A 17,861-nucleotide genomic window follows, 5' to 3' on the forward strand; every position below is an offset into this window, starting at 1 on the left:
TCTCTGTCGCGTTATCGGCCAATCAGAGACGGTTATTACAAACAATTGGTTGCTAGGTAATTCGATGTTGATACAACGGTGAACGACACTATTAACATTAATTTTAACTTGCATGAATGATGATATTTCCGTCCATTGATGATTAAGATGATGACTCGTAGAAAAAGTATTGTATACAATAGTGATATAATTAAGCTTTTCACTCTCGTACCGTACTATTAGGCCACTCAGCAAGCTTCGTGGCCTAAACATGGTACTCGACTGAAAAGCTTTGTATTATATCACGAATATCACGATTGTATAAAATACTATTGTTGCAGCGACACTCTCTTGTCTTTTACCGATAACGATATTCACTATATTTGACCGTTTCTACAAAATTTGTTATACAAATATACATTTTTGGAAAATTTTGTTAGAGTTTTAAGTGTTTTAAATAGGTACTTAGAACTTTCCTCTGGTTTGTGTTTAAGTAGCCTTAATGTAGATATAACAAATTTATTTTTAAAATAATTTGATATATGACTAGGGAACTAAGGGAGAGTAAATAAACCCTATTTTCTTTTCATATAAATTTGACATCAATGAGTGCATTGCCACATCTTGACATTGAAAATGGTATGCATAGTTAGCTTGGCCAGACTCTAGAGAGTTATATGATATCATCAACTTTGTAGATACCAATAGTATTATGTAAGTATCTATGTGTATGTAAATGTGTCGTTGGTACTTAGCGTTGCATTCATATGGTCATATAAATTATCACTTTGATGTGATCACATTTCTAGTCATACTGTTACCGTGCCATGTTATCACTTCTCATTAGGACTATAGTGTGAATACCATAAACATATAATATACATACATATACCGTAAAACGAGGTGGCTTTCAAACGCAGGGGCGACTTTGAAACTTTTAGTTTTAAAGTCATAATACTGTAAATTAATTCGAGATTTTCTATGGTCGATTGACAGGAAAATTTATTGATCTAACAAGTTACACGAACATATTCAGTAAATTGAATAATGTTCATTTTAAGGTCGTTCAAATACCATCAAAGTAACCCCAAATTTTTCTAAAGCCACCCCGGGTTGACCGTACGTACAGGGGCGTATTCACCCAAGGGCTAATCGGGCCATGGCCCTGGGCGGCAGGCTCATGTTTGGGCGGCAAAACCGTTTTTTTTTAAATTAAATACGTAGTGCCTTAAGCCTCCGCCACACATAAAGCGTTTTGATAGCTTAGCGTCAGCGGAGCGCAATGCTAGCAGTGCGCCGGCGGAACGCTGGCGTTCCGCTCGCAATCCGTGCTCGTTAGTTCGTCCGGCGCACCGCTATCGTCGTTGCGCTCCGCTGACGCTCCGCTATCGCTCCGCCTACGCTATCAAAACGCGCATGTGTGGCCGAGCTTATGGGGTGGCTAACTATACTTACCAGATTTAATTATGTTGAAAACTTGACTTTTTTTATAAAACTATGTTACTTACTTTTATGACAAGTCCAGTAGTTCCGTTTTTAGTTTGTTTATTGCTACCTAATTTCTAGTAGCATGCTACGTCGTAGCATAGCTACGCTTTCGCATAGCTACGAGTGCAATGCTGAGTCAACCTAATTGAACCTCTAATAGGTAAATCCGGCCAAAAGCGTGTCAGGCCACGCTCAGTGTAGGGTTCCGTAGTTTCCAGTATTTTTTTCAAAAACTGTTCAACCTATCAAGTTCAAAATGATTTTCCTATAAAGTCTTTATAAAGTTTACTTTTGTGATTTTTTTTCATATTATTTTTACACACATTTTTTTAAACTTTAAGAGCGATTATTTTACAAAATATGAACATTTTAAAAAATGACTTTAAACCCGTATTCATTTTTAAATACCTATCCAACAATATATCACACGTTAGGGTTGAAATGAAAAAAAAAAAGAACACTCCCCACTTTACGTATAGGGGGGTACCCTAATAAAACATTTTTTTCGACTTTTTTAATTACCACTTTGTCGGCGTAAATGATATACATATTGGTAGTATTGGTACCATATTTCAGCTTTCTATTGCTAACTTCTTAAGCTAAGTCTTATATAGAGTCTTTTTCTGAGTGTGGAGACTGTGGAGTTGCGAGTCGTCATGGTCAACTCATTTATTTCATACACCGTGTTTTTTTTGTTTTCCGTTAAATTCGACACGCAGTTAGGTTCATCATCAGGACCCACTCTGTATGTCTGTATATCGCTTTTTATTAAATTCGAAAAAAAAAAAATTTTTTTTTCGTTTCCATACATAATAAATGAATTAATTAGTGTGAGAGGATCTTAATCATAACATCAAAGTCATTGTCAAGTGTTTGACGGCACATGTCAAAACAAATAATATTAGCAAGTGGTAAGGGATGCCACACACGTGTTCAGTAAATTTTTTTTTGAATAATTCGATAACCGTAAGAGTTAAGAGGCTAGTTTCTTAGAGAAATTGATTGTATTTTAACTAAATAATCTTCCCTTTAAGTTAACCGAATTCAATAAAAACAGGGTGTATATTTTTATCCGACTTATAAAATATAAATAAGATTTAAAAATAACTGCTCTCCACGTTTTTCTTATAATAGTTATAATTATCTGATGCTTTATGCGTGCATGTTTATAAAATAATTTACTAAAAGGAAGGTAAGTTTTCTAAAATTGCTAATAATAGCTCTTCAATACAAAACGTTGGGTTGGTTATTAATTTAAAAAGCTTGCTATTTATGGAATAAAAGCGTTTTTCTATGAAAATAGTATTGCGGTATCGTCTCTCTGATATATATGATATCTTAGAATTGAAAATAATTGTCTTCTGCATTTACGAACATAATGAAATTAATAATATACCTACTGCATAACGGACTTAGAAATAAAACAATAATGTAGATAAGGATTACGTATTTTTAATAGACCAATAAAAATTGTACCTAATCTGTAATGGATGGGAACTATTAAAACAATACTTAAATCATTAGTATATTAACTGTCAGTAAATTAAGTGAAGGCTACATGCAATGTAATTAGTTTCACAACGCAATGCAAAATTTTAGCTAATAAATTACTTGTAGGATACAGACGAGGCCAGCGAAACGATTATTTTTTTTAAAGTAACCTAATAGGTTGTTTATTCTTACGACCTTCATAATATTCTGCTTAGGACTAGCAATGCACGGTCGAGAAGTTTCCAAAGTTGCAGAACATTCCTCATGAGAATTTTCGGTAACTTCTGAGAATGTTCTCGAGAACGAGAATTTATCAGAATACTTAGTAACTTCGTAGTTTATACCATAATTTCGTCGAACTCAGCAAGTCAAGACGTAGTCCTGTGGTAGTGCGCTGGCTTCGTATGCCGATGTTCTCAGGTTCGATCCTGACAGCTATCTTTTTGTTTTTATTTTGTTTGTTTTTTTTTGTATATACATATATTGGCATGACCAAAAACAGGCATCAAGAAATAATAGTTCGGTACTTACCTAATTTAAAAAAGTCAGGACTAAAACTGTGAAGTCTGAAAGTCGAAATGTTCCCTGAAGTATAGTGAGAATTTAAGCAACTTATAGTGAGAATTTAGGTAACTTATCACTTATCAACAAAATAGCTAACTGTAATAGACAATATTATACCTATGATAACATATAGTTTTATATTATGCCCATTTAAACATTATTTCAAGCATATTCTCTTGTTTAATTAATAAATTGCATGTTGCGGGAATGTTCGGCGAACATTCTCAAGAATGTTTCCGCTTTTTGGGAATGTTCTGCAATTTTTTTTTTTTTAATACTACGTCGGTGGCAAACAAGTATACGGCCCGCCTGATGTAAAGCGGTCACCGTAACCTATGGACGCCTGCAACTCAAACAGTGTCACATGCGCGTTGCCACCCCATTAGAAACTTGTACATTCCCTTTTGCTGTGGTAAGTACACAGCAAAAAGGAGTGTACAAGTTCCAAGGAGGGTTCGGGTTGCCGACGACTCAAAGGACAATAAACGGAACAAGTTAGTTCCGTAAGTCCTCCCGTCATCAGCACACCGCACCCTCGTTGAGCTCTGGCAGCCTTACTCACCGACAGGAACACAACACTATGAGTAGGGTCTAGTGCTATTTGGCTGCGGTCTTCTGTAAGGCGGAGGTACTACCCCAGTTGGGCTCTGCTCTAGATTCGAGCGAGACGATATCCGCTGTGCTGTGCCCTACCACACAAAGCGGAATATCATTCGCTATGCCCTACCTCCTACTAGATGATGCAATTTCTACATTACTACTTAGGACATACAACTAGAGTGGAGTAGCCTTTTTAGTTTTTTTAGTTTGAAAGCTGAATTAATCGGGACTCGGGAGTGTTCATAGCCATGTTTGATGAAAATCGGTCCACTATATCCGGGGTTTTTTCAATTTTTTTTTAATTTGACGCACTTTGAGATATTCCTACTAATTTTGTTTACAAAAGTTCCTTCCTATGCCGTAAACACGCATATGTTTCAGCTCTAGATTGACATATTTCCCTATCTACATTCTCCTTGTATTACTCACTTAAATCATTACAATCATGTTTTCGAAATGCTGTCTAATTATTTATGCACGTGTTTATAAACATAAATCGAAGAATAATGCTCATAACATGTAATTATATCTCCAGATATTAGTTACGGATCATACGGATGTAATTCCAAATGAGCAGAAGCCAAGTCCTTATTTATCAGATGTTTGACTTTCAGGAACTTTTTTTTATACTACGTCGGTGGCAAACAAGCATACGGTTCGCTTGATGGAAAGCGGTCACTTTTATTTTGACTCCGCATTAATATTCAGAAAGAGGAACATTGAATGTTGTGTGCCATGCCTAAAAGGTCCTTGTGCTTGATCTGCAATGAGGATCGTTTTCTGTTTTAATTTCAAATGAAAACGTCCCTATTGCACTTAAAATATAAGGATCCTTTTGTGATGCAAAACCACAAATAAATAAGTAATTTTGAGGCGTGTCGGGTCACCAAGGTCATCGGCACGAGGTCATTGACGGGCCCAAAGCATAATTAAAATATGATTTACCTGCGATGTACTTTTATGCACAATCATGTAATCAAACTATCAAAGTAATCAAGCTATTACACGCTTATCAAACAATTGTTTCCGCTCATGTGAATAACCACCTGTACAAACTAAACGGAACAGAGTGAATACTCAAACTACGAATTATGTAATCAAGTCAGTTCTTACGGCAAAAACACGTCAATTACATTTCTATTATACGAATCATTATCGTATCGATCATTATACGAATAGTAATAAGCTGAAATGTAAATTTTAACTGTGTGAAATTTATATAAATGAGAGAAATAAACTAAATTATTATTCGCGCCATTCAAAGCCAGTAATAATTTCGTAGGAGACTAATATAACGATAAAATAAACGAAGAACGTCTGTTTACTGTGTTTTATTAATAAACTAAATTTACAGTACCATAATCAGGAGTTCATATTGCAAAATTGGTCATATTAGCGTGCGCCTTGTTTGGATTTAAATATTAAGCTATATGGTGTGTATTTAATTTTAATATGCAGTCTGAGTTACCTACAAGGAAAATGATACAATCACGTGAAGACATAAAGTGCCCTCTTGCAAGACCCTTAGTGAACTTGCTCGTCAGGCACCGGTTTTAAGATCAGGTGCCGAAATCAATTATTTAAAATATTAAATAACATATTCTTGAGACATGTTTGAGTAGGTATAACCAATGATCATGAACTTACTGAAGTGTTTTAATGAGGTGAGTCAGTTTAGAAGTGCAATTCCCCAATACAATTAAGTATAATTTAGGTAGGTATAAATAAATCAGTCGATGGAGTCAGTCGTGACTTTTGCTAAAATCCATGATAGTCAAATTTTGATTAAACATCAAGTAAAAAATCAATGAGCGTAATCAGGATAATAGCGAACGAGGAAAATGTTCCTTGTCATGTGAATTACCTTACCATCAACTAATTTAGCCCTATTGATTCGTACTTCATATTACGTCAGTCGACCACAAACCAAGTGATTTGCGTCTTTAATTTTGAATAGTATAACGGTACTTTACTATTTTCTGTGCGAAAAGAGGGGAGTCGTAGAACGTAATAGCCGTAATAGGCTTCTCGCACAGACTCTGGGTATGGTTTTAATCGTAGTTTGTATGACATTGAAGACTTTACACACTCTGACTAATGCCTTAACGCAATGAAATCCGTTCATGAGGTGCACGCTGCACGTCATGTGCCAGTCACTAAAGTGACCGTCGAGGTCATATCAAAACCACAAATTGTTAAATCATAATCTACCTCGGGATCCTCCTCGTGTGGTGACGGGTTAAGAATTTCACCACCCCTTTCTTCCCGTGGGTGTTTTAGAAGTCGACTGTGGGATATGGGTTAAATTGTGGCGTAGGCGAGAGGCTGGCAATTTGTCACAGCAATGTCACAATTTGGATTTCTTTCAACCCCTTTTTGCCGAGAGTGGCACTGAAACTTAGTAGTTCATGTGCTCTGCCTACCCCTTTATGGGGTACAGGCGTGATTATATGTATGTATGTATGTATAATCTACCTCTAAGTATGTATAAGTTACATACTGACCAGTATCAGCCGAAATATATTTACAACTTAATTTTTGACAAAAATTTAAGTATTATACGAAAGTAGGTTCCGATTAGTTCAGTAAGTCGCCCTCTAACTCTAAAAGGTCTAAAAGGTTTGAACTCTTAAAAGGTTTGTCGTGGTCACTTTTATCGGCTTTAGATCGCGGAGCGCCTATTGAATATCGTACCTAATGGTACCCCACATTTGTCGTTAGAAGATTAACGACATACCACATAAGGCAGGTCCTTATAGTCCATTTTATGGTTTACTGACGATTCGCCAAAAAACGTTTCCCAAAGTTTCACATCCCAAACTATTATTCCCAAATTATCATTTCCCAAATAAACGTTTGGCAAAACAACTTATCGCAAATTGACATTTAGCAAAACTTTTTTTGGCAAGTATTTGTTTCCCAAAATATTTACTTGGTCAAATTTCATTTTACCAAATATTATTTAGTCAAAGGTATTGTTAGGCAAAATTTCCATTTCCCAATATATTGTAATTAAATGGCGCACTAGAAATTTGTTTGTTGATTTTATACTTTGTGTCCAAGATTTGTGTGAAATAATGTGTATGTCGTACTTTTTTCCTCCTGCTGCAAATGTCAAGGATGACATTTTCACTTACATGTCCGGATACATTTTATTAAAAAGAAACCTTATGTTTTCAAGACCATTATGTTCTATTAATTTTTAATTACTTTAAAAAGCCATTTCCCGTTTGCTCACTGTCAACCTAACACGCTCCTCCTCGCTTCGCTCGTCGTCGCACCTAAACTGCCCCTGTCGCACACGAGTTTTCTGTTACAATACTAATAAAATTATTACATTACATTTATGCCTTGTAATATTTATTGTCAAACGTGGTTTTGCATGGTATAATTTGTAGAAACATTTTTGACAACAAAATAGTTGACAAAATAATTTTGTCCAGTAATTAATTTGACAAAAATAAAGTTGAGCAAACTTTTCTTGTCCAACTGAAGCCTTGGGAATAAAACTGAAATTATCATTTGACAATTTTAAGTTAAATTTGGCCATAAAATCTTCGGTAAATTAAATTAATCCCGTAGAAATGAAAATGCAAATGCCTAAATATTTTCGAAATTTGCGATGTGAAATTTTGACCAAACATGTTTTTGGGATATAAGTTTTGGCATTAAAAACGTTTGCGAAATAAAGTTTTGTCTAAATAAAATTTGATTAAGTAAAATTGTGCCAAATGATAATTTGACCAAACAAATTCATTGCGAAACATACCTTTGCCAAACAATACTTTGGGAAATGAAACTATTGCGATATGATTATTGGGAAATGAAATTTGACGAAACGTTTTTTGGCGAAACGGCAGGACACCCCATTTTATACTTCATGCTGCGTCATCATTAAACTTTGAACGTAAACATTTTAAACGAGCCTAAAAGCGGTCAATAATCTGTAAATATTTTAAGGGGTGTAGGTTACATGCTGACGTGCCGTTTGTCGGCCATAGAATACACACAATCTATTGGGGTAGTAATTTGTTTATGAAATATGTCCCTACATCATTGACTAGGTACATTCTACATTAAGGACCATGATGACAAGACATTGGGAGAATGAATTAGATTGCAACTATATGGCATTTTATAAAACGTTCACATTCCTCCAAAAACGTGCTTCGAAAAGTCCGGAAATAAGTATTGCCACCCACATAAATCAAAATAGAGTAGCCTTGCGAACTGTAGGAGAATAACAGTGTTCTGTGCACAGATGCGTGGAGACTAGTCGCGTTAATCAGGGCCAATGTCAGAGTAGTTGGAGTAACGTGCATAACTCGGTCTGTCTCTCGTGAATCTCGTGATGTGTCCGTGTCCGTTTGCATTTTGATAAACCGCAACTGATGGATTAATCTGCGGACAAGTCATAGGGAATTTTAACATTAGATGAGAGTTGATTATGGGGAAGTCCATTATTTTTTCTGATTTCAACTGTACGTAAAGTTTGTAGCAATGAGATGATGTAACTGCATTGGCTGATTTTAATCTGACTGTTGAATTGTTGAATTATTTTTACCGAATCTTCAGCGATTATTCAATTGTTTCCTCCTTTTCTCTTCCACATTTGTCTGATGTCTTAAATCCCTATTTAGCGCCAATGCTACTATTGTTTAATCTATCTTCAGAAGCTGCCTAACAGCACAAAGCTTCCCGACAAGCCTTATAAAGCTGAAATCTTAAAGGAGCACTCGCTTTTCCGATTTAATATTAAATCTCCACGTTTAGCTCTACTTAAGGCGAGTAGTGATCAGTGTTCTTGACATCCTATCCGTAGCCGAAGCCTAGGTACGCAAAATGAATATACTTAATGTTTGAGAGCGGGGAATTAACTTTTTTTAAGTTTTGAAACGGACAGGTAATTACCTAATCAACCGCAATCTATTTTCTTGAAAGGGCGGGAATATTATTTGAGATAGTCTTTTTTTTTTTTTATACTACGTCGGTGGCAAACAAGCATACGGCCCGCCTGATGTAAAGCGGTCACCGTAACCTATGGACGCCTGCAACTCAAACAGTGTCACATGCGCGTTGCCACCCCATTAGAAACTTGTACACTCCCTTTTGCTGTGTTAAGTACACAGCAAAAAGGAGTGTACAAGCTCCTAGGAGGGTTCGGGTTGCCGACGACTCAAAGGACAATAGACGGAACAAGTTAGTTCCGTAAGTCCTCCCGTCATCAGCACACCGCACCCTCGCTGAGCTCTTTACTGGCCAATATAATATGTGTATTAAGTTTCTATTCGACGAAGCCGAGAATCGGCAATTCGTTTAGCGCAGCGGCCTGAAATATGACTGATTTGGTCTGCTTTTGAATTTGATACCTTATTCTAAAATGTTTAAACGTATATTCTATAATCTTAATAAATCTAGAATATGTATTCAGATAGTTTCAGGGCGAGTTAATAAAAATAATAATAAAGGAACCATCAATATTAAATCCCATTCTTTATAAGTACCTCATAAAAACCTACCCCTCACCTGTCCCTCATAAAAAAAAACTTATGAAGGTTGTCGTTCGGTAAGAGCGTGCGACTTTCAATCCGGAGGTCGCGGGTTCGAGACCCGGCTCGTACTAATGAGTTTTTTGGAATGTGCGAAAATGTCATTTGATATTTTCCAGCCGCTTTTCGGTGAAGGAAAACATCGTGAGGAAACCGGACTAATTCCAATAAGGCCTAGTTACCCTTTGGGTTGGAAGGTCAGATGGCAGTCGCTTTCGTAAAACTAGTGTCTACGCCAAATCTTGGGATTAGTTGTCAACAGCGTACCCTATGAGCTGTGGCAAATGCCGGGATAATGCAAGGAGGAGGATGATGAAGGTTTTCGTTCCCTACCATATTAACAAAGTATGAATTCTACGCGTGAACAAGCCCAAAGGCAAGACAAAATTTCCACGTCACTTTACCGCTCAGTTTACTTATTTTCACCCTTTTCCGACCCATTAGGGGAGCCCGAGCTGGGATCGGGGAATCGGTCGGCAGGCAATCACGTCAATTGCTCCAATCGCACGCCGTGACGCGAGCTTGACGTCATCGCCTCTTTGTCTGCCCGTCGGACGAATCAACTAATGTTCCGTTGTGGACGTAAAAAGTAGGAATAAAACCGAAGGAGCAAAGAGCGATATTGATTTTTTTATCTAACCGTTCACTGCTTATTTACAATATACATTGCACTATAATTATACATTGCACCATAATTCCTACCTATTGCTTTTGTCTATATAGCTCTACCAATGATGTCAGTTTGTGTGTTTTCAAATTGAAACTGGCTAAAAAAATTAGGTACGATGGTCGGTCATTATGCTCAATATGCATAAAAGGATCAATAAAGTAGGAATAGAAGGTGTTATAATTAATATTTAAGTTTGACGTGTCTGTCTGTCTGTTTGTGTGTGTGAGTCTGTCTGTGGCATCGTAGCTCCCGAACGGATGAACCGATTTAGATTTGTTTTTTTTGTCTGAAAGTTGAATTAGTCGGGAGTGTTCTTAGCTATGTTTCATGAAAATCGGTCCACTACGTCGGGGGTTTTTTCAAAATTTCAATTTTGTGGTATTGTATTGCGGTATCTGTTTGAAATTAACACAAATTCATTAGAAATCGTAGCCTTTTTAGGGTTCCGTAGTCAACTAGGAACCCTTATAGTTTCGCTCCGTCCGTCCGTCCGTCCGTCCGCGGATAATCTCAGTAACCGTTAGCACTAGAAAGCTGAAATTTGGTACTAATATGTATATCAATCACGCCAACAAAGTGCAAAAATAAAAAATGGAAAAAAATGTTTTATTAGGGTACCCCCCCTACATGTGAAGTGGGGGCTGATATTTTTTTTCATTCCAACCCCAACGTGTGTTATATTGTTGGATAGGTATTTAAAAATGAATAAGGGTTTACTAAGATCGTTTTATGATAATATTAATATTTTCGGAAATAATCGCTCCTAAAGGAAAAAAAAGTGCGTCCCCCCCTCTAACTTTTGAACCATGTTAAAAAAATATGAAAAAAATCACAAAAGTAGAACATTATAAGAACTTTCTAGGAAAATTCTGTTTTGAACTTGATAGGTTCAGCAGTTTTTGAGAAAAGTACGGAAAACTACGGAACCCTACACTGAGCGTGGCCCGACACGCTCTTGGCCGGTTTTTTATTTATCCCCTCCTAAAGATTTCTAAAAGTGTCAACATGTCTGTGTTTGCGGAGCTCTCGTATTTATTAAAGATGTAGTCCATTAAAAAGTTGTCGAACTCGATTTGGGAGAAATTAATTGGATTGGTCGCGTGAATGCAATCCGAAACAAAGCGATACAGAATAAATTACCGTGTTAATTAGTCTAACCACCTAATCGATAGTTGATTAATGAATACTTAAACAGCTTATGTTTACTGCTTATGTGTATAATTTAGGAAACTGTTGTAGGTAGCAATGTAACAAAGAGAATTTTCACTCATTACAATGGTCTTGGTATTTTTATCTCCACGTATGTTGAAAAAAAAAAAAGGTAATATTCAAGACGCTCATACATATATGCACAAGCCTCTATAGTCTGTTGTCAAGGCGTGTACTCAGATATTTTTAAGTAGGTACCTCTGCAGCTCCGATGTATGAATTTTGATTTCCATTCAATTTTAGAAAGGTTGAATACAGTTAATTTCAATACAAAAACAAATAGAAACTAGCGTCTTAACTCTTACTCTTATTGAATTATTAAATTTATAAAAAAAATATACTGTTTATTTTGTCATGTGCTCTTTGTTAATGAGCCTAATTATTTGTCGAATTAAAAAAAAAACACGGTGTACATACGATACGATATCGACTACGCCATGACCGTGAAAAGCACTCTGCCTGTGAAGCCGAAAATGTGTTGCCAATGTATTGACGTACACAACTACACTATAACCATAATCGAATATATTACTTATTTGTTATACAAGGGTGCAAAAAGTTTTTCAACACACGAGAAGTAAAATACATTTTCCCCTCACTAGCTCGGAAACACGTGTTTTGTCCTTTAATACCAGCGGGTAAAAACGCATTTTATCCACTAGTGGGCAAAGTAATTTGACCTTGAATAAAGTCAAATTAACTGCTTTAAAATTGATAAAAGTAGGTGAATCTAGTAATAAAGATGATTTACCACCTGCGGAACTACTGGAAGCAGTGATAAATGCATTTTTTGGGTTGTAGTTTCCTCGCTATAGTGAGGGGAAAAGTTTTGTGTTACACTCGGGTGCAAATGTATTTTACTTCTCGTGTGTGGAAAAAACTCGCAAGTTCAGGATTCTATTAGTCGAACCACGAGCTTCGCTCGTGGTTCAACTATAGAATCTTTCACTTGCTCGTTTTTCAATTCCACACTCGGCGTTAAAATACAACTTTGCCCCCTTGTATAACAAATAACTATTGTACCCGTGTGTAACACAAAACTTTTCCCCTCACTATAGCGAGGAAAGTACAACGCAAAAAATGCGTTTATCACTGCTTCCAGTAGTTCCACAGGTGGTAAATCATCTTCATCACTAGATTCACCTACTTTTATTAATTTTAAAGCAGAAAATTTGACTTATTCAAGGTCAAATTACTTTATCCACTAGTGGATAAAATGCGTTTTTACCCGCTGGTATTAAAGGATAAAACACGTGTTTCCGGAGCTAGTGAGGGGAAAAAATATTTACAAATACTGACTCACTATATTTTAAATTTAACTTTAGCATCCTTTTTTAATTAATGCACGTGATAATGATAACAAAAGACGTATAAATTACTTACTTAATAATTGTGCATTATCAAACTGAATTGTGTACCTATTTGTGTTATCACTGACGTAAGCATCTGTTTGTTTCAGGTAGCAATTAAGATAATAGATAAATCGCAGTTAGATGCCAGCAATCTTCAGAAGGTCTACCGAGAAGTGGACATCATGAAGAGGCTCGACCATCCTCATATTATTAAGCTTTATCAGGTAAGCAGCTATCATAACATTTATAACATACACATGAACTAGGTACTTATAGGTAGATATTTGTATTATTCTTTGAAAAAAATATATTCCTACCAATCCTATAATACAACCAAGGATTAGTAGTATTTATTATATATTACGAAAGTACATTAGTATATATTACCAATATTTTAGTTTAGCTCTTAGCTTAGTTTATTTAGTCCGGGACCCACTGAACATCAGCGCTTCGGCATGCCGTGGCAATATGCTGAGTAGGCTCCCAATTTAACATCTAGATTGTGTTGTATTTATCTTTGTTATATTTGTCCAAACTGATGTTAAATAAAAAATATTATATTCTATTTTATTTTATGATTTATATAGGATTTACATACTTCATACTAAAAATCGTACCTCGATTTTTAAGCGCCACACTACACTGATGATGCCTACTTTTTTTTTTCAAAATATGTATTAGAAATATGTCATTGATTTTTATAAAAAATAAAAACACGCAAAAATATTTGGGGGAAATATGATTTTGGCCACTTTTAGGCTCCGAAACAGCGCCATCTAGATTTAGAGGTACGCTTAGTACATTTCAGGGGTACGCTTTTTTGTATGGGCTTTGTCAGTCCAGTATTAAATCGTTCATGCTACAACTTTATTGACATACATACATACAATCACGCCTGTATCCCATAAAGAGGTAGGCAGAACACATGAAACTACTAAAGCTTCTTTAAACTTTATTGACTATGCTGTACTTAAATGATTTGTGAACAGAGAATGTTATATAGGTTTCAATACAGCTTCAATAGGTACCTCACAATAAATTAATAACATTTCATTTGCAATATGCGACTGCTTTATTGTTGTGTCCCCCAGCGCCTTTATTCAGGTTAAATTCAGAAAGGAATTTTCTTCCCCCATATCCATGGACGTTGCAATATATGAGTATTTAGTCTGTTTATATAAACAAGAAGTAGATTACAAGTCATCGTACTGTAAACAGTGCAAATACTTCAGTAACGTTATAGCGGGACAATATTCAGGTCACCGCAGGTTCACAGGGAGGTCATCCGTTCGCAAAAACCGAGTCCCGTTAGTCGGCGGAACAGATACGTACGAATTAGGCGTCTTAGCCGCTTGATGGGCCGTTCACCGCTCGTTACTGCAGTTGACGTTCCTAATAATGCTATTGTTTACTCGACACAGCGAAACGTTAAAGTTAAAACCAGTGTATAAGTGCGTAGAATTCTTTTAGGTACAGAGGTTGAGCGATAGTGGTCGAGTCATATACAAAAATGTTACATTCCCATTGTTTATCGACCGATCAGTGTAACATGATCTCCAATTCTTACCAACTATGCGTAATTGAATATCGTACTTATACTGGTACTCTAAGTGCCATTGGAACGATACACGCATGTACATTGTACAGTTACCATTACTGACGCGTGACCAGTAGCTTCTTGTTACGTATGCAGCCACGCCTGACGGACTAGTTGCCCATCCAGTGTCATTGGAGATATCGCGGACACCTCATATTTTAAGTACATATTAACATATTGCAAATTGGAAGACCTCATATGTTATGCAGGATAGAATTTTTGATGGTATATAAATTATAAGACAATTTTATATCGGGACAATTTCGACTGTGGGCGGATGCAACTAATCCATTTTTTTCTATGTCTTACAATGTTTGCATTATTAATTAAAGTGTCCACATATATGGCAATCGCACGCGTGTTCAGTGGATACATGTGGAACTCAACTTAATATGTAGTGTAATAATGGAAAAAATGGATCACTTACAATTGTCCCCCAGTCGGGATTTGCCCCGCTGTGCCTTATATCTTATTTATCTTTTTAGCTGCTTTACATAGCAGCTCTTAGGCTTAAAATAGGATCTTTGACAAAATAAGAATTAACTTCATAAAAACGCTGGATTTGTAAACTACCATCCTTAATTCACCGAATGGATCGTTTTTAACCGACTTCAAAAAAGCAGGAGGTTCTCAATTCGACTGAATGTTTTTTTTTTTGTATGTATGTTCCTCGATATCTCCGAGAATTGTGGACCGATTTTCAAATTTTTTTTTTTGACCGAACGGGTATAACCCCGAGATGGTCCCATTGGCACCAAGTCAGGGTCTGATGATGGGATCCTGGAGAAATCGAGGGAACTCTTCAAATGTTATAGGCACATGTAACAACAAAAAAAAAAAAAAAAACATTCAGTCGAATTGAGAACCCCCTCCTTTTTTGAAGTCGGTTAAAAATACACTAAAAACATTAGTTTTTAGTGTATTTTTCAAAGGTAAACCAGTATTTACGCCTGATGGTAATAATTTTATGTGGCTGAGCTGATGATGGAAGGTCAACTCCTCAATGTTTAGGAGTTAAAGGATAATTCTTTCACTAGTGTACATGTATTCGGACTGATACATATAATATCAATAGGAACCACTAAAAATCAACAAATAAATAAACTTTTTTAACAAAAAATAAAACCGCCTTCAAAAATAAGCGCGTTACAAAACACGGAGAAACTAAAAAGCAAAAAATAATAAACCTTTGAATTCAGATTTCTTATCGTATTGCAATAATCTAAACATCCAAATTATAAACAAATCAATTATTTTTGGAGTCCGTGCCAGCCTGCGTATGGTTGGGTGGGGCAAACAGGCAATAGCAAGGCGACGAACAGCAGTGCAACAGAACTGCAAAAATAATTGATTTATTTATAATTTGGATGTTTAGATTATTGCAATACGATAAGAAATCTGAATTCAAAGGTTTATTATTTTTTGCTTTTTAGTTTCTCCGTGTTTTGTAACGCGCTTATTTTTGAAGGCGGTTTTATTTTTAAGCTTTCAAGAGGAAAGCGTAAGTTACTAGACAGATACTCAAATTACTATACAGGAGTACCACGAAGTACCACGCCACAATGACACCGGAGGGTCCGGAGGTAGGGAAGCTCAAGAGAAACTTAAATTAGACTTATATTGACCGGGATATAGACCGTGATTACCTTTTTGATTTTTGTCGAGCTCCCGATATTTCGACGCAGTTGCATGCATCATGATCACGGAAAACTGACGAAGGTCTATATCCCGGTCAATATAAGTCTAATGAAAATAACCGTGAATCATTCAGAAACTTAAATTGTTCAGTAAATTGTTCACCGTTTTAGAGTAATAAACAAATTAATTTTTTTTTACTCTCCTTTTTTAGTGAAAAAATCCTATGAACAACACTATCGTATATTTCTTGTGGTAAAGTTGTCCACTGCAAAGAAGTTCCATCCTGCGCAAACAATGCATAATCAGGGTTTCTGACGACGTCAGCCAATTTGCCGTACGGGGCTTTTCAAAAACACCGAGTAGGAAAGTCTAGTATTTTTTGCACCGTCATTTGGCACTTGGTGTAGTGCCAAGTGGCAACCGCTCGTTTCACTGCTGCTTTCCATCACTCGGCCGTGGCTTAATAAATCTTGTGCCTTGTCCCTTTAAGCTTGCATTATGTAATGAATTTCTTAATTAAGACGAAATACGGTGCACTTTAGAGATATGAGTGCGATAATTTTGTTTTATAATATGATATTTTCAGAATGATTTAAATTCGAGCAATTGAGTCGTATTGTACGTGCCTACGTGGGGTGGGACTTCATTGAAATGACAATATGACATACATATTGTCCACCCCGTTAGTATTGTGTCCGCCTGATATTTTAATAGTACATACATTACGATACAAGTGCGGAAAAGATAAAGTTCGAAATGAGTGGCGATAAATTAAAAAAAACTCACTTCGATCGGGTTTTAAATGAAACCAGTTGCGAATTTCCTCTTCACACGTTTACGACGTGTTTCAGTACGGCCCTTTGAATTTTCCACACAGGCACATAAAGTACTACTTCTCGCATTAGTCTGGTAAAGTAGCACCGTGTGTACCTACGGAAAAAATGTTTTTTTTTTTATTTCTTACCTGACGTCGTCTGAATTTTTAAAGGTGACATTGTAAAATAGAGGGTAGAAATGGTTCATGACCTGTTTGTTTTATTTTCCCCGTCAAAAATAAATTTGTATAAAGTGAAGTTGATATTTGCAATTAATGTCATTATCATATAGGTAAAAGTATCTATATGATAATGATCGACAAATATAAGTACTCATATACGAACGAAAATAAAATAATTATGGTTTTGCTAAAGCGATAATATATATATAACTCCATCATCATATACCGGTTGGAAGCGACCTGCATCCAGCGTCTTCCAGCCACCTTTAAGGTCATCTGTCCATCTTGTAGGTGGACGACCTACACTGCGCTTGCTAATAATGGTAGTGAGTTGTCATTGTGATGTCATTACGATCTGAAAATTCCATACAAAAAAGAGTGACAGGTATACATGCAGATAGTCTCATAATAGCTCATATCATTCACGCAACAGGTGTGGATCAATTAAACACTTTTATTGGAGTGCATCCAATTAATTCGGAACACGCAATCGATCAATAACTCATTAGTTTCGAACGCAAAGTATTGTATTGATAGAATTCCTACAAAATTGGTTACGTTTCTAGTACCAGTCGTTTATCATTGTCATACTGTTTTATTAGCTTTTAAGTTATTTACGTTTACATTATGCAATTATTTATACACGGTGAAATAAAAAGGACCATTTGCATAGTGACTTTTGAGGTCCTAATGAACAACTTTTACTATGGAACTGTTTTATACATTC

At 36.0% G+C, this 17,861-nt stretch overlaps 1 protein-coding gene across 2 annotated transcripts in view; it reads left to right on the forward strand.

The window, feature by feature from the left end:
- LOC125235223 (serine/threonine-protein kinase SIK2) overlaps positions 1-17,861 on the forward strand; it is a 70,809-nt gene that overhangs the window by 15,750 nt on the left and 37,198 nt on the right. The window contains exon 2 of one of the 2 annotated variants that reach the window (XM_048141707.1): positions 13,010-13,126. In XM_048141707.1, coding sequence (XP_047997664.1) covers positions 13,010-13,126 — 117 coding nt within the window. Of the gene's footprint in view, positions 1-13,009; positions 13,127-17,861 lie in introns of those variants that run through there. The other variant, XM_048141708.1, reaches the window with a different exon arrangement.

This window comes from Leguminivora glycinivorella, chromosome 17 (genome assembly GCF_023078275.1).
Source record: "Leguminivora glycinivorella isolate SPB_JAAS2020 chromosome 17, LegGlyc_1.1, whole genome shotgun sequence".
NCBI lineage: Eukaryota > Metazoa > Arthropoda > Insecta > Lepidoptera > Tortricidae > Leguminivora > Leguminivora glycinivorella.